At 40.8% G+C, this 23,405-nt stretch overlaps 1 protein-coding gene across 3 annotated transcripts in view; it reads right to left on the reverse strand.

Moving 5' to 3' along the window:
* Positions 1-10,690: 10,690 nt before the first annotated feature.
* fnbp1l (formin binding protein 1-like) overlaps positions 10,691-23,405 on the reverse strand; it is a 213,416-nt gene continuing 200,701 nt past the window's right edge. For 2 of the 3 annotated variants that reach the window (XM_072574649.1, XM_072574646.1), the window contains one exon: positions 10,691-14,435. In XM_072574649.1, the coding sequence (XP_072430750.1) occupies positions 14,257-14,435 (179 nt within the window). In that variant the 3' untranslated portion in view covers positions 10,691-14,256. The remainder of the gene's footprint in view (positions 14,436-23,405) is intronic. The other variant, XM_072574647.1, reaches the window with a different exon arrangement.

Genomic DNA, 23,405 nt, shown 5'->3' on the forward strand with positions numbered 1-23,405 from the left:
GGTAGTTCGGTTGCTTTTAACTCTCTTAAAAGGTACAGTACACCTACATCTTCATAACACCTCCCTGCTTTAGAAAAGAAAATGAACCATCACAATGAAAAGATGTTTTTTTTCTCTACTTTTAAACACATTACCCTAACATACCGATAACGTTAATATAAGTTCACCTTTATAAAATCTCATCTAAACAGTTAAATCTGTGACAACACATCTGCGATGAATGATTTTTAAATTAAAAGTCTGTAATATAAGACTCCAACTAAATAGTCTCATATTCTGGTCTTTAAAACGTTCTAAGAAAGTAAGCGGATTGTGATCAGTGTACACAACCAGCTCCGACTCATTGTTCGGGACATACACACAAAAATGTTGTAAGGCCAGTACCAAACTCAACAGTTTCTTTTCGATTGCTGAGTATTTCCTCTGGCGGATGTCAATCTTCTTCGAAAAGTAACGAACAGGCAGTTCAATCCCACCCTCATCTTCCTGTAGGAGTACAGCTCCAACTCCTATGTCACTAGCATTGATGGCGACTTTAAAAGGTTTGGTATAGGTAAAACTGGTTTTGTAGTTAATATGGCTTCCAAATGGTCAAATGCCTCCTGACATTGTTCTGTCCACCGAAACTGTGTTCTTTTCAGCAAATCAGTTAATGGTGCCACTACACTGCTGAAGTTTGGAATAAACATCCGATAGAATCCACTGAGTCCTAAGAATTGAAGCACCTCTATTTTCAAGGTTAGTTGTAAAAATTCATCGATGGCCTTCGTCTTTACGTTCTGTGGGGTCAACCTTCCATGACTGATGTTATGTCCCAAGAACTTTACCTCTGCTTTTGCGAATTCAGTTTTATTTAAGTTTATCACCAGTTTTGTTTCTCGTTGTCATTCAAAGAGCTTTGATGTTTAGATCAGAGTGGTACTGGAAAAGCACAGCAGATCAGTATTCCTGACGAAGGGCTTTTGCCCAAAACGTCAATTTTCCTGCTCCTCGGATGCTGCCTGACCTGCTGTGCTCTTCCAACACCACTCTGATCTAAACTCTCGTTTCCAGCATCTGCAGTCCTCACTTTTGCCTATTCAAAGAGCTCTGCCAACTATACTGTGAGATCTTTCCAGGACGTACTAAAGATCACTACATTGTCCAAATAGACTGTGCAGTTTGTTAACTCAGCCACAACTCTGTTCATGAGTCTTTGGAATGTGGCGGGTGCGTTCCTCATTCCAAAGGGCATCACTTTAAACTTATATAGCCCATTTGGGGTTACAAACGCAGAAATTTCTTTCACCGTCTCTGATAAAGGTACCTGCCAGTAACCATGCATTAAGTCCAACTTGGTGAGGCAACTGGCTTGTCTGACTTTCCCAAAACAGTCCTTCAATTTAGGAATTAGATGAGTCCGATTTTGTAATGGCGTTGACCTTCCGATAATCCATGCAGAATCATTGAGTGCACTTGCTCTGTCTTGGTTGGATGGTATCGTTGTCAAACATGGCCTCCACCTCCATCTGGGCCTGTCTGGCTTTGAAAGGATTAAGCCGATGGGGGTGTTGTTTTATTGGAGCAGTATTCCCAACGTCTACTTCACGTATAATAGTAGTAGTCCTCCCATCTGATTCTTACACATTTTCCTTATACTGAGTAACAAATCTTTCAACTGCGTTCTATGCTCCTTAGACAGATAGCTTACTAATCTATCCCGCTCCTCAAGGACTTCATTTTAAAATCTACTTTGAGGCACAAAAAAAATCCACATCATCTGGATTTGATTCCTCACTCTGCAGGGCAGTAACTAACACTTTTTTTTCCAGGTCTTTCTCTCTAGTATAATATGGTTTCAACATACTCACATGACATACTCGATCCCATTCTACCCCCTCCCCCCCCACCAATCTGGCATCTTTACTAGACTGACTGAACTAGACTAGTTCACCTGACTCAACCTTTTCTCAATTTGATAGGGACCACTAAACCTGACTTTGAAGGGATCTCCTATCACTGGTAACAGTACTAACACGCCATCCCCTTGTGAAAACGTCAGTGTATCAGAGCTTTTATCTATCACCTGCTTCAACTATACCGTACCCTCTTTAGGTGCTGTTTAGCCAACTCACCTACTCTATTTAGTCTCTCCCTCACCTCCAATACATAATCTAAGTGTAAGATCTCAAACTTTGGTCCTGTCAATTTTTCTTTAATTAATTTCAATATATTCTTCACTATAGTCTTTACAGTCTGACACCACGTTCCAGACGAAGGGCTTTTGCCTGAAACATCCGATTTTCCTGCTCCTTGGATGCTGCCTAACCTTTCGCGCTTTTCCAGCACCATTCTAATCTTGACTTTTCTAAAGCTCCCTGGGATTCAGGATGATACACACTGAATTTAAAGTGCTGTATATCTAAACTATCCATAACCTCCTTAAACATCTTAGCAGTAAAATTTGACCCTTGGTCCGACTGAATCTCTCTGGGTAGCCCATATTTGTGTGAAGAAAGCTACTAACTCCTCGACCACCCTTTTTGCCATGATACTCTGTAATGGAATTGCTTCCGGAAATCTGGTAAATATATTCATTATGGTTAACAAGTATTGGTTCCCACTTTTTGTTCTCGGGAGGGGACCTACACAATTATAACCTGAATGAAAGATTCTTCAAATGTGGGAATTAGCAACAAAGGTGCTGGTTTTATTATGGTGACGAAACATCTGAAAATGAACCTTCCAACTCAACAAACCTACATCCAGAACCTCAACCTGAGCTCCAAATCTTCTCAAAACTCAGTTTTATTATTGCCTGTGGCTTACCTACCATTTGGCATGCATGACACATACAGCAAAAGTTAACCACATCCTTGTACATTCTAGGCCAATAAAAATGTTTTTGTACCTTAGCCTGAGTCCTTCGCACTCCTAGGTGACCTCCTACAGGTAGTTCATGTGCTACCAGTAACACCTCCTGTCTATTTGCTACTGGCAACACAATCTGGTGCATTTCAGCCCATTTCGCCTTTGCACTAACCTGTTGTGGTCTCCATTTCTGCCTTGGGATTCATTCAGATAATAACTCTCCAGACAATTCTCTACTTCCTTTTTGGAGTATGCATCTGCATATATATGTTTTATCATCTTGTCTTTCTGTTGCAAGTTTCTTAACCTTTCAGGGCTAAACACTTCGGACTGACCTCCCGCCTGTTCAGGTTTTTCCTGCACCATTTTGTCAAACATGGTGTCCGCTAACTGAACATCAGCTCCTTCATCTTTCTCTTTAACTTTTGCTTTGTGCTGTGACTTATGATAGTGGGATCTGGTTATCACATAGTCTGGGAAAATACCAGGATATGTGTTTTAACTCCTCAGTTTCTTGGTCTTTCTTGGGCTTCTCCACAAGGGATGTCACTCCCATCTTAGATCCTGCCAACTCATTCCCAAGAACAAACTGAATTCCTGGAACTGACACTCAGTCAATCACTCCCACCAACTTCCCCAGTCTTGAGTTGGCACTCTATCCTGATCTTACATAGGGGAACACTAAATTTCTGTCTATCTACCCCACAAATGACCACACTCTCAGATAACAGATCAAAAAGAGTGCACATTCACTCATCTCTTACAATTGGAGACTGGTTAAATCCTGTATCTCTCAAAATTATAACCTCTTGTCCTTCTCTCCCTGGTCTTTGAGCAAACTTTACCCACAGAGGTGAATTCTTTGTAGAGGTCAGGTACTGACTCCATACCCAGCCCCTGCCTAGGCTGTGCACTCTCCTGCAGCTCCTCGGCTCTTCTTGGGGTCTCCTCTATTACCTTGACTAATGCCACTAGCTTAGCTTCTTTTACCACATCTTTTCCCACAGAGTCTTTCTTTAACAACCAGCACTGCGTCTTTATGTGTCCCGCCTTACCACAGTGAAAACACTGGAGGCCTTTCACCTCCTTTCCACCCTCTTGGGCTTCTTTTTTATCCTGTGGTAAATTCTTACCAGTGCTCTCCACTGCTCTTAGTTTTGTAGTGTAGGATCTCCCCTTCTCCCAACTTCTATCCCTCATAGGATGAAATACTGGCCAGAAGCTCGCCTTATGCATCAACAGGTGCTCATCTGCTAATTCTGCTGCCCTTCTCACTTCCTGAACTTTCTGTTCCTCCATGTGAATTTTTACCATCTCTGGAAGTGAAGGTTTAAACTCCTCCAGCAGACTAATCTCTTTTAGAGCCTCAAAGGTCTTATCTATTTTCAAAGCACACATCCATCGATCAAAATGACTATGTTTAATTCTTTCGAACTCAACATAAGCTTGACCTGGTTCCTTCTTTGTGTTTCTGAATCGGTCTATTTGCTTCTGGTACCAATTCACAAGCACTTGAAATAGCCTGATTAACCTCTTCATAGTCTCTTGACACCTCATCTGACAATGCAGCAAATACCTCACTTGCTCTGTCTACCAGCTTAATCTGAACTAGTACTATCCATAAATCCTTGGACCACTCCTTCTGCCTAGCCAATTTTTCAAATGAAATAAAGGCGGCTTCAACATCTTTTTCAACAAAATGTGGCAGAATTTTGACATTTTATATATATCACTAACTTCACTTACTCTCCATCCTGTTAACTTGACTTTGCTGACTAAGATGCAACTTGTCAAGTTCAAATTCTTTGTCTCTCCCTTTCTTCTGTCTTTGCTCATCTAAGAACCTCCCCATCTCTCTTTTTCCTTTCCTCTTTATCTTCTAACTCAAATTTCCTCAGTTGTAATTTAAGTTTTTCTACCTTTACTGCACTTGTCTGTTTCTCTGATACACCTAAGTGCTTGAGTAACTCCCTTACAATTTCAGCTTTACTTTTGTCCTTATTTAAATCCAAATCTAACCTATTTGCTAATTCTAAAAGTATGACTTTTTTCTTTCTCAACTTTCTTGGCAAATTTGAGAATCATCTTCAAATCCCAGAATCTCTTTAGCAATTTTAAAAGCCATTTCTCTCACTTGTAATTTAATCACCGAAAGTAAACAAATTGCCTCACCTAAGTTTTATTTAAAGACCTAGGACACTAACCTTCAAGTGTTTAAATCTGCTGGAATTTTTCATACCCCGAAATCTATTCAAATCTGTCTAAACCAGTTCAAATCACTGTCACGATCCCCCAAACTGTTATGACATCAGATAAACTCTCCTGCTTAATTTAAAACCAGCAACACAGAAAAGATTTATCCTGTGCAGTAATCTGTGAAAATTCAATAGGCCAAGAACTAGTTAAAGTAAAATTAAAACAACTTCATTTCTTAAATTATAACAGAGAATAATTAACTAACAACTATTTACAATTCCTTCCTCTAACCTACCTTTTATCTGCCCTTCTATAATACTAGTCCAATAAAACTCTTGATTATGATTTACAAAACAAATCTTATCTCCAAAACCAGGCAGCTTTTGTTTTCTCTGAATTCTGGTCTCCTTTTCTTCTTCAGGATTTCTGTTTCACAGATTACTGATCAATAAAGGTACCTTTTAACAGAGCTATTTTTCGGGCAGTCTCTATACATGCTGGGGTCTGGCAATTCTCCTCTCAAATTGTTCAATTTTCTCCAGTCTTATACTCCCAAAGCATCGGATTGTGTCACAGGTTTTAAAGATTGTCAATATACTCAATTCAAACTGGAATGCAGTTTGGTATTTTCTGCGGTACAACTTAAACTGATTTAAATCTGTTTTGTCATTTCCAGGCAACCAGCTAACTGAGTTGTTTGACCAAATGTTACATTATATTTCTTTTCAGAACACTTCATTTTGTCAGATAGTTCTGTTGCTTTTAACTCTCTTAAAAGGTATAGTACACCCATATTGTCATTAGACTCCTTCACAGCATCAGTCGTCTCCTCAGCATCATTTTTCAACTAGGAGCCTGCTTCTGGCTCGATTTCACTCTCCATCCCCTGGAGCCCTCAAACCATGTTTCAGTGACCCATGAACTGTTCTGAGCAACCTACTGAAAATTTTGCAAAAAACGCTACCTTTGTACCCAGTGTGGATAATGTAGCAGCCACTGGAACTTCAATCAAGCAGCAACTTGGACCCATCAATTTCCTGAATGTTGCACAGTACAGAACGGATTGAACAAAGATGTTCTCATTCTAACAGTCAGTAGCAAAAACAGGGAATTCACATTACATAGAAGGAGCAAGTCGAAAAGGGGTAGAGGAACAATGGGATCTGAGTGAACAAATGCACCAGTCACACTCAAATTGTATACGTTAGAAAGACTAAATTAGAATTAAGTTTATTGTCTCATGTACTCACCACTTACGGCACCCTCTTAGGTCCAAATTTACCCAGGAATAAATTAGAAAAATAAAGAAACAAAAAGGAAAAATAAAGAAATAAAAATCCAGCATTGCAGACCGTCACACCACCTTAAGTACAAAAGCTATCTGGTATAATAGTTCAGGAATAAATTCGAAGAATAAAAAAATAAGTAGTTCAGAATTATGGTCCTTCCAAGCAGAGAAGCCAAAGCAGTGATTCCACGCTGGCCTCCAGTTTGCGCTGGATCTCGCCTCAAAGCTGGAGTCTGCACTGGCTTCGCCTGGAGACTCTCGAGACTAGGCGTCCACACTGGCTTCACCTGGAGGCTCTCTGGGCAGTGTCTGCACTGGCTTCACCTGGAGGCTGTTGAGGCAGAGCATATGCATTGGCTTCATACTGGACATTGCTGATGTCACCAGAGGATGGGAGGTAAGAAAGAAGAAATAAAAGAAATAGATGGAATGGACACCCATCTTTGGCTTTATTTCTGGTGGGATAGAACGGTAAAGCAGTGTTTTGCTAAATCTGTATCAAAATGTAGTTAGACTATACTTAAAAATACTGCGCGTGGGTCTGATCACCATATTATAAACAAGAATAGGTGATCACTGGACAGAAAACAACACAAGATAGTCACCAAAAAAAACCCCAGAGAATTACACCTCCAGAGAAGGCAATGGTCTACTGGTATTATCACTAGACTATTAATAGTTAATGTTCTGGAGACACGTTCAAATCTTGCCATGGAAGATTGTGGAATTTGAATTTAATGAATAAAAACTCTGGAATTAGGTGTCTAATGATGACCATGAAATCATTACCAATTGTTGGTAAAACCTATCTGGTTCCCTAGTGTCCTTATGGAAGGAAACTGTCATCCTTACCTGGTCCGGCATACATGTAATCCAAATCCACAGCAATGTAGTTGACTCTTAACTGCCCAATGAACAATTAGAAATGAGCAATAAATGCTAGCCTAGTCAGCAATGCACACACCCTGTGAGTGAATAAAAGAAAATTCAGAAAACTTTTCTTTTGATCTAAAGGTGCATGATAATGTAGAAATTGCTATCACTGGGAATGTATTTAAGGAGAAGCTGAGTAAACATATGGGGGCGGGGGGGAGAAGAAGAGGGTTATGATGGTACATGAGGCAATATGGGGGTAGATTCAGGTTAAGTATGAGTACTGGTTATAGATTTGTTGGGCAGAATGGCCTATTTCTGTGCTACATAACTGACACAATTATGCTCTGAAACCTCTTCTGATCTCAGAATGGTGTGCTGATTTATTTATAGCGCATGAATCAATGAAAGACATATTTGCATACAAGTAGTGCATTTTGTATCCACAGGATGTTCCAAGATCATTTATTGTACTTTTGGACTGTAGTCACAAATTTAAAGTACGAAGGGCAGTAATACTTTATACACAACAAAATCCCACAAGCCATAGTTTTGGTTAAGACACTGGGAAAATACCAATAATATTTTCAACATTGATCAGGACACTAGAAGAGGAGCCCTGCTCTTTTTCATATCTTGCTGTGAAATCTTTATACTCATCTGAGGGAAGTCTTACCCAAAATGTTGCCATTTCTAAGAACCCTGCATTTCCCCAAGTACTGTACAAAGGTACCACTTAGTACTCAGAGGAATCTGAACGAAGATACTGTTAATTCAAGGGTCAAGCTGCATCTGATATATAATGAGTTTCTCTTCTGCCCTGCAAGTGCAGACTTAAGCAGAATCAACTGGTGTTTTCTCAAACAATTATTCATTCGTGAACCTTGCAGCCAACTGTACAAGCTATCCTTGACCAATGTCGACACTTCTACTTTTTTTTCCAGTAGGGACCACCAGATTTCAATTGGTAGGAGGATTTGGGACTCTTCAATACATCTTTGCCAGGAACAACAATACCAGTTGTTCTTCCCACTATCATCTGTTTGGATGAGATCAGGGATTAAATCTCACATGTATGGCTCTATATTGCACAAAATTATTTTGGGTAACTAAACAATGAAGGAGCCCATATAGAGTCATAGAGATCACAGAAACAGATTGTTTGGTCCAACTCGTCCATGCTGACCAGATATCCTAAATTAATCTAGTCCCATTTGCCAGCATCTGGCCCAGATCCCTCGAAACCATTCCTATTCATATACCCATTCAGATGCCTTTTAAAATGTTGTAATTGTACCAGCCTCCACCACTTCAACTGACAGCTCATTCCATACACGTACCACCCTTTGCATGAAAAGGTTGCCCCTTAGGCCCCTTTTAAATCTTTCCCCTCTCACCCTAAAATTATGCCCTATAGTTCTAGAGTTCCACACTCAGGGAAAAGACCTTGTCTACTTACCCTCTCCAGGCTCTTCATAATTTTATAACCCTCTATAAGGTCATCACTCAGCCTCCAACACTCCAGGGAAACCAGCCCCAGCCTATTCAGCCTCTCCAGCATCTCCCTATAGCTCAAACCCTCCAACAAAAAACACCCCTCATATATCCCCCTCTGCTTCCTGCCACTTAGCCAATTGTGGATTCAATTTGCCAAATTTCCTTGGATCCCAAGGACTCTCACCTTTGCTACCAGTCTCCCAATGGGACCTTGGTGTAAGTTATCCTGAAGTCTAAGTAGACTACTTCAAAAGCACTATCCTCATCTAAAATTCTGGTCAGTGCTTCAAAAAAAACTGGCAACATCCTTATAAATATATTCTTAACCCATTCAAGTTTCACGACATCTTACCTGTAGGAGGGAGACCAGAATTGCACACAATATTGCAAAAATGGCCTAACCAAGTCCTGTACAGTCGCAACATGACCTCCCAACTCCCATACTCAATGCCCAGTTTTTCTTTCAAAAAGAAACTAAAGTTCTAGCTACTTAAATATTGGTACATAGAAATGAAACATCCAAAGTTGCCTTTGATCATTATCATTAGTGGAAAGTTGAATAAAATTTGATAAAAGATTCCTCTTCCAATTTTTAAGGACGCAACACTATTTCAAGTTAAACTACAGCAGTAGATTATGGGAAAACTGATGCAGACTGCCTAGAGATCTACTGACGTGTAATATTAGGAAGCTCGCTATGCAAAACAAACTACAAACAGCATTCTTGCTAGGCGACTAGAGGGAAATCAGTCTCAGAGTCATAGAATCACAGAATTAATCCTAGTCTATTCAATCTCTCTGTACAACTAAAATTCTCCAGCACAGACAAAATTTTGGTAAATACTCTCTGCACCCTCTCCTGTGCTATCCCATCCCTCCTAATATATGGATTTCAGAACTACACACAGTACTCTAGCTGTGGCCTAACAAATAGGTTCTGTTTATACAGTTCCAGCATTGCATCCTTGCTCTTAAAATCTATTCCTCAGCCGAAAAAGGTAAGTATACCAGGTAGCTTCTTAACCGCTTTATCCAACTGTCCCATTAAGGGCACATGTGCACAATAACGTGCCTCTGATCCTTGGTACTTCAGAGGGTCCTACTCTTCATCATTTATTCCCTTGCCTTGTTTGTCCTGCCCAAGTGTATCACCCTGCACTTCTCTGGACAGAATTTCATTTGTCACTGATCAGCCCATCTAACCAACCTGTCTATATTCTCCTGTAATCTAAGGCTATCTTCCTCATTATTTACCACCCCACCAATTCTTGTATATTCCGTAAACTTACTGATCAACCCTCCCACATTCAAATCATTTATGTAAACCACAAACAGCAAGGGTTCCAACACTGACCCCTGTGGGAGCCAACTGGTCACAGTTCAGTTGGAAAAGCACCCCTCATATCACCCTCTGCTTCCTGACACTTAGCCAAACGTGGATTCAATTTGCCAAATTTCCTTGGGTCCCAAGGGCTCTTACCTTTGCAACTAGTCTCCCAATGGGACCTTCGTGTAAGTTATCCTGAAGTCCAAGTAGACTACCTCAAAAGCACTGTCCTCATCTACGCATCTGGTCACTGCTTCAAAAAATTCAATCAAGTTGGTCAGACATGACCTCGCCTCAACAAAATCATGCTGACTGTTCTTGATTAATCCCTGTGTTCGAAAAGACCAAACCTGTCCTCTGAATTGCTTCCAATCACTTCCCCAAAGTTGAGATAAACTGACTGGCCTGAAGGGACCTGGTTTATCCCTTGCTGCCTTCCTCTATATTTTGTTTACAACTTGAAAATCAAATATCCTTCTTGGAATTTTGGCTGAGTCTACACGAAAGATGAAGTACACGCAATTCCATAAACAAGTCCTTTACTTAAAAACTGCAACTTCTGTCAACAGGTTCTGTGAATATTTTCAAAACTGGTTTAGTCACAGAAAGAAAAACAAGACATTAGTTGATATAATAGATGCTTAAGTATGACAAAACTGTGTGGAATACATTAATTTATTTCAACAGTTCTCAACAAAGTATTTTAAACAGTATATCAACAATGTTTTTAAAATCAACATGTGCATAAAGATCATTAATTCAAAACCTTGGCTGCTTTTCGCCCTACATTCTACTTTGTCTGACACAGTTGTCAGTTACAGTTTTAACCAGATCCCCTCACACTGTATACATATGAAAAATTTTGTAATGTGCAAGAGAAGAACTCTTCTTCAAACTGTTGCCTCTTTATTTATATTTGTTGATTTCCTCACAAAAAGCAGCATACCTAAAATTACGTACAAAGCAAAAGCGTTACAACATTACAAATTGGATAACCGTCTGTTTCACTTACCTAACTTCAGATATACAGCTATGGAAAAAGTAGCTTTTCTATTACATTCTACAACTTTCACAGTTAAATTGCTGTAAAAATTAAGACAACTCAGATCTACTTAGTGTCTACTTGGAAGAGTACTCAACATACCATTGCCAATATTTTAATAGTGGTTTACTTCAGAAATGCACAATGAAAAGATTATGTGCCACCATGTTGCAAATTTATAATGAACTAACACTTAAAAATACACATACTTGAATATGGAAACTTCAAAATTCTTTTAAAAGTTGTTTTTAGAAAAATCATTTAATCCAAGTTCTTCTGAACATTTAAAAATAATGAATGTATGTTTGTTAACTCTGCAATTAGCCTGCCAGAAATTATATTCACTCACCAGAAATTCACAGTGGAACAGAATTAAGAATTGTTTAACAGAAAATGCCTTACTTTTATTGCAACTGAAGGCGTCCACATATTTATCAGTATCAGTGGGGCTCATGTTGATCACTGTAAATGGCAGATAGTCAGGCAATGCTTTATTGTGGTTGGCATGTGCAATTTGGTCTGGAAACATTGTAAAATGTTATACGAGGGAGTAAATGTAAATATATTGTTTCCAGTAATTAATACAATGGATATAGACAGAAGATAGTTTCACATTTGTAATTTCTGAACAGGTAATTGAACCTGATAATAGTAGCAAACAGATTTGAGTCAAAGCACCAAATCTTATTCACCTAATCGACCACACCTTTCCTCTGTTTACCTAAAATTTCAAATTTTCAAGTACTAATGGTCCCCCCTCTGCAGTATACAGCTTGGAGTCATCAAATATCTTAGATCATTTCAAGGTACTGCTGAGAAGATGCATCTTCTGCCAATTATAAAGTTTCAAGTGGCCCAGCAATCAAAAATTTTTTAAATTTAAAGAATATTTCTAATGGGTGATTCCAAGGTCAGTGGCCTTGAAATTGATTAAAGATTATATATTTATTACAGCATTGAAAGAAAACTACAGTTTGGACTTCATCACAAGAACAAACTTTGCATCGCATGCAGCTTTACGTATTCTAGGAGAAAAAAAAGAACATCTGCACTTGTGTTACTGCTCAACTGGATAAAAGTGCACATGGTTTTGGTTACATACATACAATATCCACAAGAGTCTATATATTCACACATTTTGATGGTGACGACACCAAATTAGAGGACCTGCACAGCTATTCAGCTATGAACTTGTTATTCATAAAATTCAACCAGAATTAAAAAAATTACAAAATTCTAATTGAAAAACATTCATTTCAAATAAATCTGGTTAACAAATACAAACCTTTAGTATTAAAAACAATATAAATATCGACAGAAATTTTAGTAGCACAATTCCTCTGGTACCTTTTTTTTATATACTAGACATGACTACATCAGCAGCTGCAGTACCGAGAGAATACACAAGTCAATCAAAATTGATGAGCTGCCATGAGTCTGCACAAATGTAAGCTTCAAAAAAGACTACTGGAAACAATGGCAGTCAGCAGATTTAGGCACTCTTGTTAAAACAGTTGATTTAAGGCAGCAGCTATACAGTGAGATAGTGATAAATGTTTGGTGTGTCTTCTCAGAGTTCATGATACACATCTCTCAAAGTTTGTGCCCAGTTGAGTCTCTTCACAATGAGTCATTCTTATTTTCCTGAAGCTATGCTGTTTTTCAGGTGTGTTTCCATTGACTCAGTCTTCAATATTCAATCCAATACACAAGAAAATATGTGGGCCAAAAGCAAGGAGGGAGGAGATTTCATAACCTATACACAGACAATGAAAAGTTGCACCTACAGGTTTGTCCGACCTCCTCAACACTGGTAGTCAACACAACACTATCACCATGCAGTTCTGGTAGCAGCACAAATGTAAAATGGAATGGAACTACAAATGTGAAACACTGGAGAAGAAATTAAGCTTGACAACGTGGGGATTGCACAACAACAAAACAGGCCAACCACAGTACAGTCTAGACATTTCTGAAGTGAATATTTAGCATGATTTACAAAAGCATGCAATAGCATGTTAGGGCGAGCATGTAGGATGGCACAGGCAGACAGCACTATAATTTCTAATTAACCTATCTGATGGTAAAGTCATCTTGAACACACTTCACCTGGGTCAGATAAACCTTTGGCATTGATTAAGACCTATAGAATACTGTACTGTTGATTCACCAGGTACCACGTGAATCATAGTTAGAATTGTGTTAATTGTGTTAGTAGCAAAATAAATATCAAACATGCAGTTTCCTCCTCCCTCCTCATCTACCAGCCTCAAATCTTTCAACCAGTGCCTTTCCCCACCCAAAAAAAGCTGCATGCAACCTCCTTCAATGCCTCGCCCAATGTTTCAAGAACCCACACACCAATTCAGGAACCTGCAGTCCAGAGGGGAAAAGAAAGAAAGCACCATTACTAAATTCAGCTGAAACAAACAAAAGAAATAAAGGTAAAAGGAGAAACTTTACAAGTTAGAACTCATTAACTATGCAACATCAAAATTATCACACTTGCATACAGGTTTTGAATGATGTTTAGCTAAATTAGTTAAAGTCAGATTTTCATCTTGATAATTGGCAAAATATTCAAGTAATAACAAAGCATTTATTAGGCAAAATGCAGCTTTTCAGTTTTGAAAATGAAACACGAATGTAAGAAACACTTTCATGTGCCCTCCCACCACCAGTATTCAAAGTTATTTATTATGAATCACAATCTTTTTGGCTTAAATGGTTATAACTGAAGAAATGGACTATTGGTTTTTATCTAGATTACTATTTTGAGAGCTAAAAAAATTATGTTCCAATAAAAAGTCTGAAAACCATTGTTTCAATGATGGATTTAAAAATATAAAACACCAAGCACCCTCACCTATATATTTATAATATTTACACATACACAAAAGTTAAGGCATCAGGAATATTGGGAAGGATTAATGCTTTTTTTTAAAACAATACTAGAGAGTTTCCAAATACTATGACGTGGCATAATTCAGGGTTTTCATTTCTGCACTAAGGATAACTTTAAGAATAAAATCACAATTTAAAAGTTCAGCTCACATAGTGAACAAAGAATTATGCATAGGAACATATTTTAAGGATTCGACTCGATGTCTTTCTATTATTCCTTTAGCCATTTAAATTAATACATTTCCCACATCTGCATAACTGGATTTCAGCATCTTATATTTATATATAGGTCACTGCACCTTTACTGTTTTTCTCTAGAGTAATATCTACATATGATGTTGGCACATAGCCTTCTTGTCCATTCTGTTTGCGTGTTCTTGTCCAGCCATCTCCTTTATCTTCTTCAATAACATACAAAACCTCTCCTTCTCGCATTGCTAATGTCCCTTCATTTTGTCCTGCAACAGAGGAAGGAAACAAAAGTAATTGCACTTGCTGAGATGCTGTGGTCTATCATCCACAGACTATTATGCGCACATGAAGGCCACTCAACAATTACACATGACTCTTTGAAAAAGTTATCCAATTGACTGCACCCTATAAACTCTTCCATATAGCTCTCCAAATTTCCCATAAGAAATAGGAACAGGAGTAGGCCATTTGACCATTCGAGTCAAGATTAGAGTGGTGCTGGAAAAGCACAGCAGGTCAGGCAGCATCCGAGGAGCAGGAAAATCAATGTTTTGGGCAAAAGCCCTTCATCAGGGATGGTAATGAAACGTCTGGATATCAAACCTACAGCTCAGCGAGCAAACCTACACCCTAAACCTCAACTTGAGCTATAAACCTTCACAAACCTTGCAAAATACTCAATTTAATAATGAATTTATGAAAAAAAGAAGTTTGTTCACCCACCACATGGTAATAAGATGCTACAACATAGGAGTCACTGAGCTAATTAACATATATGCATTTTAGAGGGAAGCTAGATAAGCACATAAGGGGGAAAGAAACACAAGAATATGTCAATAAGTTGAGGTGAAGTGGAATGGGAGGAGGCTAGTGTGGAGCACACACATTTCGGTCAAAATTTGTATCAGTTTGTAAATTGTGTACAAAAAAGATATATACTGTACAGCATTTCTTCTGTCCCAAAGTACTTAAGCCAAGTAATTTGGAAGTGCAGTTGCTATGGCAATTTAGGAGATGTGACGGTCAATTTTCACACAGCAAGGTCTCAAAAATAGCAATAACCAGTTACTCATTTTTTTGGGAGGTTCATTAAAGAGTAAATATTGTTCAGGCCACAGGATATCACTCCCTTGCTCCTTCTATGGAGTCTCAAACTAAGGTCTCATCCAAAAGATGCATTACAAGATTACCCCACTCCTTCAGTGCTGCACAGATCCATCAGTCTTGATTTTTGACCTCTGATATGGAATGGGATTTGCTGGACTTTCTGACTCCAGGCTGAGAATCCTACCACCTGAGCCAGACCTGACATTAATTTTGTGTATTTGTTCTAATTTTGCCTCTTGTGTAATACTGACAAGGTAAATTATTTTCTGAGTAAAATCCTAAAATAATTTTAAAACCAAACCAAAAAGTCAAAAAAGTCTCAATTCCTGAAGCTAGATCAACAAAAATGATTTTAATTAATTTAAAGCTAATCTATTTACAGCATTAAAATTGTCACATTATGTCTGGCAGTAAATGTTTTGTTTTATTTTATTTTCTCAATTTTCCCATCAAATTAAAATGATGGATTTACATAAAATATATAATGTAACTCTTCCAAAAGCTTTGAGGAAGATAGTGTAGAACTCAGTGAGTAGCCATTTCAGCAAAGCAATACATGTCATAATGGTAAAGAACAGCAGGATACACAGCATTCCTAAATGACAAGTGCAAAGATAGTTCTGCTGGATTATAAAGAATAATTTTGATTGGCTAATAAGTCAAAATCTATTTAGTCATAGAGATGTACAACATGGAAACAGACTCTTCAGTCCAACTCGTCTATGCTGATCAGATATCCTAAATAAATCGAGGCCCATTTGGCCAGCATTCGGCCCATATCCCTTGAAACCTTTCTTTTTTAATATACCCATCCAGATGCGTTTTAAATGTTGTAAGTGTACCAACTGCCACCACTTCCTCTGGCAGCTCATTCCGAGACACCACAGTCTGCGTGAAAAACTTGCTCCTTAGGTCCCTTTTAAATCCTTCCCCTCTCACCTTAGACCTATGCCCTCTAGTTCTGGACTCCCCCCACCCAGGGAAAAGACCTTGCCTATTCACCTAATCTATGTCCCCTATAATTTTATAAACCTCTAAGGTCATCCCCTCAGCTTCCAACATTCCATGGAAGCCTATTCAGCTTCTCTCTATAGCTCACACCCTCCAACCTTGGCAACATACTTGTAAATCTTTTCTGAACTCTTTCAAATTTCACGATATCCTTTGTATAGGAGGGAGACCAGAATGGAATGTAATATTTCAAAAGCAGCCGAACCAGTGTCCTATACAGCTGCAATATAACATGCCAACACCTTTACTCTATGCACTGACCAATAAAGGAAAGCATACAGTGGCAAACAGTGAAGTCTCACAGCACCAGGGATCTGGGTTCGATTCCAGCCTCGGGCAACTTTGTGGAGTTTGCACATTCTCCCCATGTCTGTGTGGGTTTCTTCTGGGTGCTCCGGTTTCCACCCACAATCCAAAAGATATGCAAGTCAGGTGAATTAGCCATGCTAATTTGCCCAATAGTGTGAGTGAGTGAGTGAGTGGAGTGAGTGAGTTGAGTTGAGTGGAGTGAGTTGAGTGGAGTGAGTTGAGTGGAGTGAGTTGAGTGGAGTGAGTTGAGTGGAGTGAGTTGAGTGGAGTGAGTGAGTTGAGTGAGTGAGTTGAGTGAGTGAGTGAGTGAGAGTGAGTTGAGTGAGTGTGAGTTGAGTGAGAGTGAGTTGAGTGAGTGAGAGTGAGTTGAGTGAGTGAGAGTGAGTTGAGTGAGTGAGTGAGTGAGTGAGTGAGTGAGTGAGTGAGTGAGTGAGTGAGTGAGTGAGAGTGAGAGTGAGAGTGAGAGTGAGAGTGAGAGAGAGAGAGTGAGAGTGAGAGTGAGAGTGAGAGTGAGTGAGTGAGAGTGAGTGAGAGAGAGAGTGAGAGAGTGAGAGAGGTCTGGGTGGGTTGCTCTTTGGAGGGTCGGTGTGGACTTGTCAGGCTGAAGGGCCTGTTTCGACACTGTAGGGAATCTAATCTAATACCAAATGCCTTCTTCACTGTCCAGTCTATCTGCGAATTCACTTTCAAGGTACCATGAAACCTGCACTCCAAGGTCTCTAAATTCAGCAACATTCCCCAGGACCTTACCATTAAAGGTGTATAAGTCCTGCTCTGATTTGCCTTTCCAAAATGCAGCAACTCACATTTATCTAAACTAAACTCCATCTGCCATTCCTCAGCCCACTGGCCCAGCTGATCAAGGTCCAATTGTATTCTGAGAAAACCTTCTTCACTATCCACTACACCACCAATGTTGGTGTCATCTGCAAACTTATTAACTGTACTTCCTATGTTCACATACAAATTATTTATATGAATAACAAAAAGCAGTGGATCCAGCACCAATTCTTGTGGCACACTGCTGGTCACAGGACTCCAGTCTAAAAAGCAACTTTCCATCACCACCTCCTTCTCCTACCTTCAAGCCAGTTGTCTAACCAAGTGGCTAGCTCTCCCTATATTCCATGTGATCTAACTTTGCGAACCAGTCTACCATGAGGAACCTTGTTAACTGCCTTACTGACATCCACATAGATCTCATCCACTGCCCTGTCTTCATCAATCCTCTTCATCACTTCTTCAAAAAACTCAATCAAGTTTGTGAGACATGATTTTCCAAGCACAAAGCCATGTTGACTATCCCTAATCAGTCCACTAATTTCCGGATACAACGCATTATCCTCTGCCATTTCCGCCACCTAAAATCAGACCCCACCACCAGAGATATATATCCCTCCCCACCCCATCATCATTCCACAGAGACCATTCCCTCCGCAACTCCCTTGTTAGATCCACGTCCCCCCACCAACCCACCCCCTTACTCCCGGCACCTTGTCCTATGGCGCAAGAGATGTAAAACTTGAGCCCACACCTCCCCCCTCACCTCCGTCCAAGGCCCCAAAGGATTCTTCCACATCGAGCAGAGATGCTCCTGCACATTCAAAAACCTCATCTACTATGTCTGTTACTCTTAGTGTGGTCTCCTCTACATTAGGGAGACAGGATGCCAACTCGGAGAATGAGTCAGGGAACATCTCTGGGAAACACGGACCAAACAACCCCACCACCCTGTGACTGACCATTTGAACTCCCCCTCCCACTCCGCTAAGAACATACAAGTCCTGGGCCTCCTCCACTGCCAAATCCAAGCCACCCAACACTTGGAGGAAGAACGTCTCATCTTCCACCTTGGGACCTTCCAACCACAAGACATCAATGTTGATTTCGCCAAATTCCTCATTCCAGATCCAATCCTCCAACGTGGCACTGCCCTCTTGAACTGCCCTACCTGTCCATCTTCCTTCCCACCTAACTGTTGCACCCTCTCCTCTGACCGATCACCATCACTCTCCACCTGTATCTTCTTATCACTTTCCCAGCTACCTACCCCCACACCCAACCTTTATCTTTCAGCCCCCTTCCCTCCCACCACATTCCTGATGAAGGACTTATGCCCAAAACGTTGACTCTCCTGCTCCTCACCGGTTGTGCTTTTCCAGTGCCAAACCTTTTGATTTTGAAAGTTCTTACCTAATACTGCCAAAATTGGTCTTCCTCCAATTTAGAACTTGAACTTTAAATGCAGTATATCCTTTTCTATCACAACTTTAAAACTAATAGAATTATGATCACTGGCCCTAAGGTGCTCCTCTACTGACACCTCAGTCACCTGCCCTGACTTATTTCCCAAGAGGAGGTCAAGTTTTGCTCCTTCTCTCATCGATACATCCACATACTGAATCAGAAAATTTTCTTGTACACACTTAAATTCTTCTCCATCAAAGCCCTTAATACTATGGCAGCCCCAGTCTACATTTGGAAAGTTAAAATCTCCTACCATTATCGCCTTATTATTCCTCTGCCATATCTGCTCCCATGAGGAGGAGCAATTCCACTCCAAGACATCCCCGATGACCTCCTATTTCAAGGACCGCAATTTCCCCTGCCACGTGGTCAACAATGCTCTCCGGCACATCATCTCTACTTGAGATGTCCTTACAAATTTGCTTCAGTTTCCCACTGACTATTGGGGGTCTACAGTACAATCACAATAAGGTGATCATTCCTTTCTCATTTCTCAGTTCTACCCAAATAACTTGCCTGGATGTACTCCCAGGAATTTCATTCCTAAGTACAGCTGTAATGTTATCCCTAATCTGAAATGCCACTTCCTCTTCTCCCTCTATCCAGTATCTATACCCTGGAACATCTCTGCCAGTCTTGTCCATCCCAGAGCCACATCTCTGTAATCATTAAGATATCCCAGAGTCAAAAAGTGTGGCACTGGAAAAGCACAGGTCAGGCAGCATTCGAGAAGATAATCGACGTTTCGGGCATAAGCCAGACATTCCTGAAGGTCTTATGCCCGAAGCGACGACTCTCTCGTTTCTCGGATGCTGTTGACTCTTGACACTCCAGCATCTGCAGTCTTCACTTTCCCTTATGATATCCCAGTACCATGTTCTCAAACATGCCCTGGGTTCAATTGCATTAGCTGTTAGGCCTCTTGTATTGAAATAAATGCAGTTTAATTTATCAGTCCTACCTCGTTCTCTGCATTATTCCTGTCTGCCCAGGATTGTCTCAGGGCTCTCTGTTTCTTCCTGGAGCAAAGACCTGAACGGTCCCTACCCACCACTCTCCTCTGCTTGGCCGAGCTTGTCCTCACCCTCAACAACTTCTCTTTTAACACCTCTCATTTTCTTCAGGCCAGAGGGGTGGCTATAGGTACTCACATGGACCCCAGTTATGCTGGTCTCTTTGTGGGATATGTGAAATATTTCCTGTTCTAGTCTATTCTGGCCCCCACCCACAACTCTTTCTCTGTATATTAATGATGTAATCTGTGCTGCTTCCCTCTCCTGTCCAGAATTGGAAAAATTCAACAATTTCACTTCCAATTCTCACCCTGCCCTCACTTTCACCTGGGTTCTGACTCCTCCCTTCTCTTCCTTGACATCTGTTTCCATTTCTGGGGATGGACTGGCCACTAATATTCACTATAAACCCATCAACTCCTATATCTACCTGAACCAGACATTTCCGCACTCAGTTTCCTATAAAGACTCCATTCCGTTCTCCCAGTTTCTCAGTCTCCATCACATATATTCCTATGAGGCCAACTTCAACAAGAGAGCCTCCAAAATGTCCACCTTCTTCCTCAACTGAGGATTCGCCAGCACCATTGCCGACAGGGCCCTCACGTCTCCTGCACTTTTGCCCGCACCCCTCTCTTCCCTCCCACAACAGCAGTAGGGTTCCCCTTGTTCTTACCTACTATCCCACCAGCATCCACATCCAGAAGATCATCAGCTGCCATTTCTAATACCTCCAGTGAGATGCCACTGCCAGACACATATTCCCCTCCCCTCCCTTGACTGCCTTCTGCAGGGACCATTCCCTCACGGACACCCTGATCTACTCTTCCTTCAAGCCCAACAAGCCCCATGGCACCTTTCTCTGCAAACTCTAAACATGTAACACCTGCCCATTTACCTCCTCAGTATCCAAGGACCCAAACATACCTCACAAGTGATGCAGCACTTTACCTGCACTTGTCAAATCTAGTCTACTACATTCACTGCTCACAATTTAGTCTCCTCTACACTGGGGAAGTGAAGCATACACTGGGTGACTGCTTTGCAGAACATCTACGTTCTGTCTGACATACTGATCCTGAGCTTCCAGTTGCCTGCCACTTCAACACACCGCCATATTGCCTGGCCAACATCCTTGTCTCAGGCCTGCTGCAGTGTTCCAGCGAAGCTCAGTGCAAGCTGGAAGAACTGCACCTCATTTTCCACTTCGGGATCCTGCAGCTCTCTGGACTCAAAATAGAATTCAATCATTTTAGGGCCTGAACTCCCCCATTTCCTAGCCCCTACCCCACACACCTAGCCTTGTTATCACAGTCTGCCATTACACATTACCTATTGTTAGCCACTTACAGTGTCCATTAACAGCTATTCACCCTCCTAACCAGATTGTTATCCACTCCTTTGAACAATTGATGTTGTCTTCGATTGGGGTCTATACCCACCTATCATTTACTCCTTACCCACTCCTGCCACCTGATCTTCTGTATATAAACCAATTTCCCAGTTACTATCAGTTCTGAGGAAGGGTCACTGGACCCAAAATATTAACTTTGATTTCTCTGCACAGTTGCAGCCAGAGATGCTGAGCTTTTCCAGCAACTTTTATTTTTGTTTAAGAGAAAAAAAAGCCTATCCCTGATCAGTACCCAAATCTATAGCTGCAAAATAGGAAAACAAAAGGCAAATCATGCCCGAAATACTCAACAGGTGAAGATGCATTCACACTTCTAGTGTGCTTCTATCTCCTTTTTGTAATATGGAGATTGAGCTGTGCACAGTAGCAAAGTGTCCTATAGGGGAAAGTTTGTAGAGGGAGGAAGAGAGCTTCTTCAAGGAAGGCATCCTTGCAAGAGGATTCGCAATAGGTTAAAGTCATCGAGGGGAAAGTTTGTAGAAGGAGGAAGAGAGCTTCTTTGTAGAGGGAGGAAGAGAGCTTCTTGAAGAAGGGCTTATGCCCAAAACGTCGATTCTCCTGCTCCTTGGATGCTGCCTGACCTGCGGCGCCTTTCCAGCAACACATTTTCAGCAAGTGTCATATAACCAAGTTTCTAAATGATTCTACTATTCTAGAAATTACAGCAAGTGCTTGGTTTAATGTAAGGGGTCTGTTAACCAGAACTGCTATTTTCTTGTAATTTGTACCACTAGATCATTTTGCTGTTGTTTCCCATCCAGGTTTTCTTTTCCAAAAAAGTGGGCAGCTTATTCCTTCTTCCTAAAAATTAAGCAGCTCACACTCAAATGGTATTGTACTGCAGGGGAAAACCTGCTTAATATCATGCTCATTTTCCAGATCATTAATAGACTGGAGAGTAGCGAATAGGGGACTGGAGAGTAGCGAATTAGGGGACTGGAGAGTAGCGAATGTTGTGCCCCTGTTCAAAAAAGGGAATAGGGATAACCCCGGGAATTACAGGCCAGTTAGTCTTACTTCTGTGGTAGGCAAAGTAATGGAAAGGGTACTGAGGGATAGGATTTACGAGTATCTGGAACGGCACTGCTTGATTAGGGACAGCCAGCACGGATTTGTGAAGGGTAGGTCTTGCCTTACAAGTCTTATTGAATTCTTCGAGGAGGTGACCAAGCATGTGGATGAGGGTAGAGCAGTGGATGTAGTGTACATGGATTTTAGTAAGGCATTTGATAAGGTTCCCCATGGTAGGCTTATGCGGAAAGTCAGGAGGCATGGGATAGAGGGAAATTTGGCCAATTGGATAGAAAACTGGCTAACCGGTCGAAGTCAGAGAGTGGTGGTAGATGGTAAATATTCAGCATGGAGTCCAGTTACAAGTGGAGTTCCGCAGGGATCAGTTCTGGGTCCTCTGCTGTTTGTAATTTTTATTAATGACTTAGATGAGGGAGTCGAAGGGTGGGTCAGTAAATTTGCAGATGATACAAAGATAGGTGGAGTTGTGGACAGTGAGGAGGGCTGTTGTCGGCTGCAGAGGGACTTAGATATGATGCAGAGCTGGGCTGAGGAGTGGCAGATGGAGTTCAACCCTGCCAAGTGTGAAGTTGTCCATTTTGGAAGAACAAATAAGAATGCGGAATACAGGGTTAATGGTAGGGTTCTTGGTCAGGTGGAGGAACAGAGGGATCTTGGGGTCTATGTACATAGATCTCTGAAGGTTGCCACTCAGGTGGATAGAGTTTGTAAGAAGGCCTATGGAGTATTATCGTTCATTAGCAGAGGGATTGAATTCAAGAGTCGTGAGGTGATGTTGCAGCTGTACAGGACTTTGGTTAGGCCACATTTGGAGTACTGTGTGCAGTTCTGGTCGCCTCACTTTAGGAAAGATGTGGAAGCTTTGGAGAGGGTGCAGAGAAGATTTACCAGGATGTTGCCTGGAATGGAGAGGTCATACGAGGATAGGTTGAGAGTTCTCGGCCTTTTCTCGTTGGAACGGCGAAGGATGAGGGGTGACTTGATAGAGGTTTGTAAGATGATCAGAGGAATAGATAGAGTAGACAGTCAGAAACTTTTTCCCCGGGTACAACAGAGTGTTACAAGGGGACATAAATTTAAGGTGAAGGGTGGAAGGTATAGGG

The sequence above is a fragment of the Chiloscyllium punctatum genome, chromosome 7, assembly GCF_047496795.1.
Source record: "Chiloscyllium punctatum isolate Juve2018m chromosome 7, sChiPun1.3, whole genome shotgun sequence".
NCBI lineage: Eukaryota > Metazoa > Chordata > Chondrichthyes > Orectolobiformes > Hemiscylliidae > Chiloscyllium > Chiloscyllium punctatum.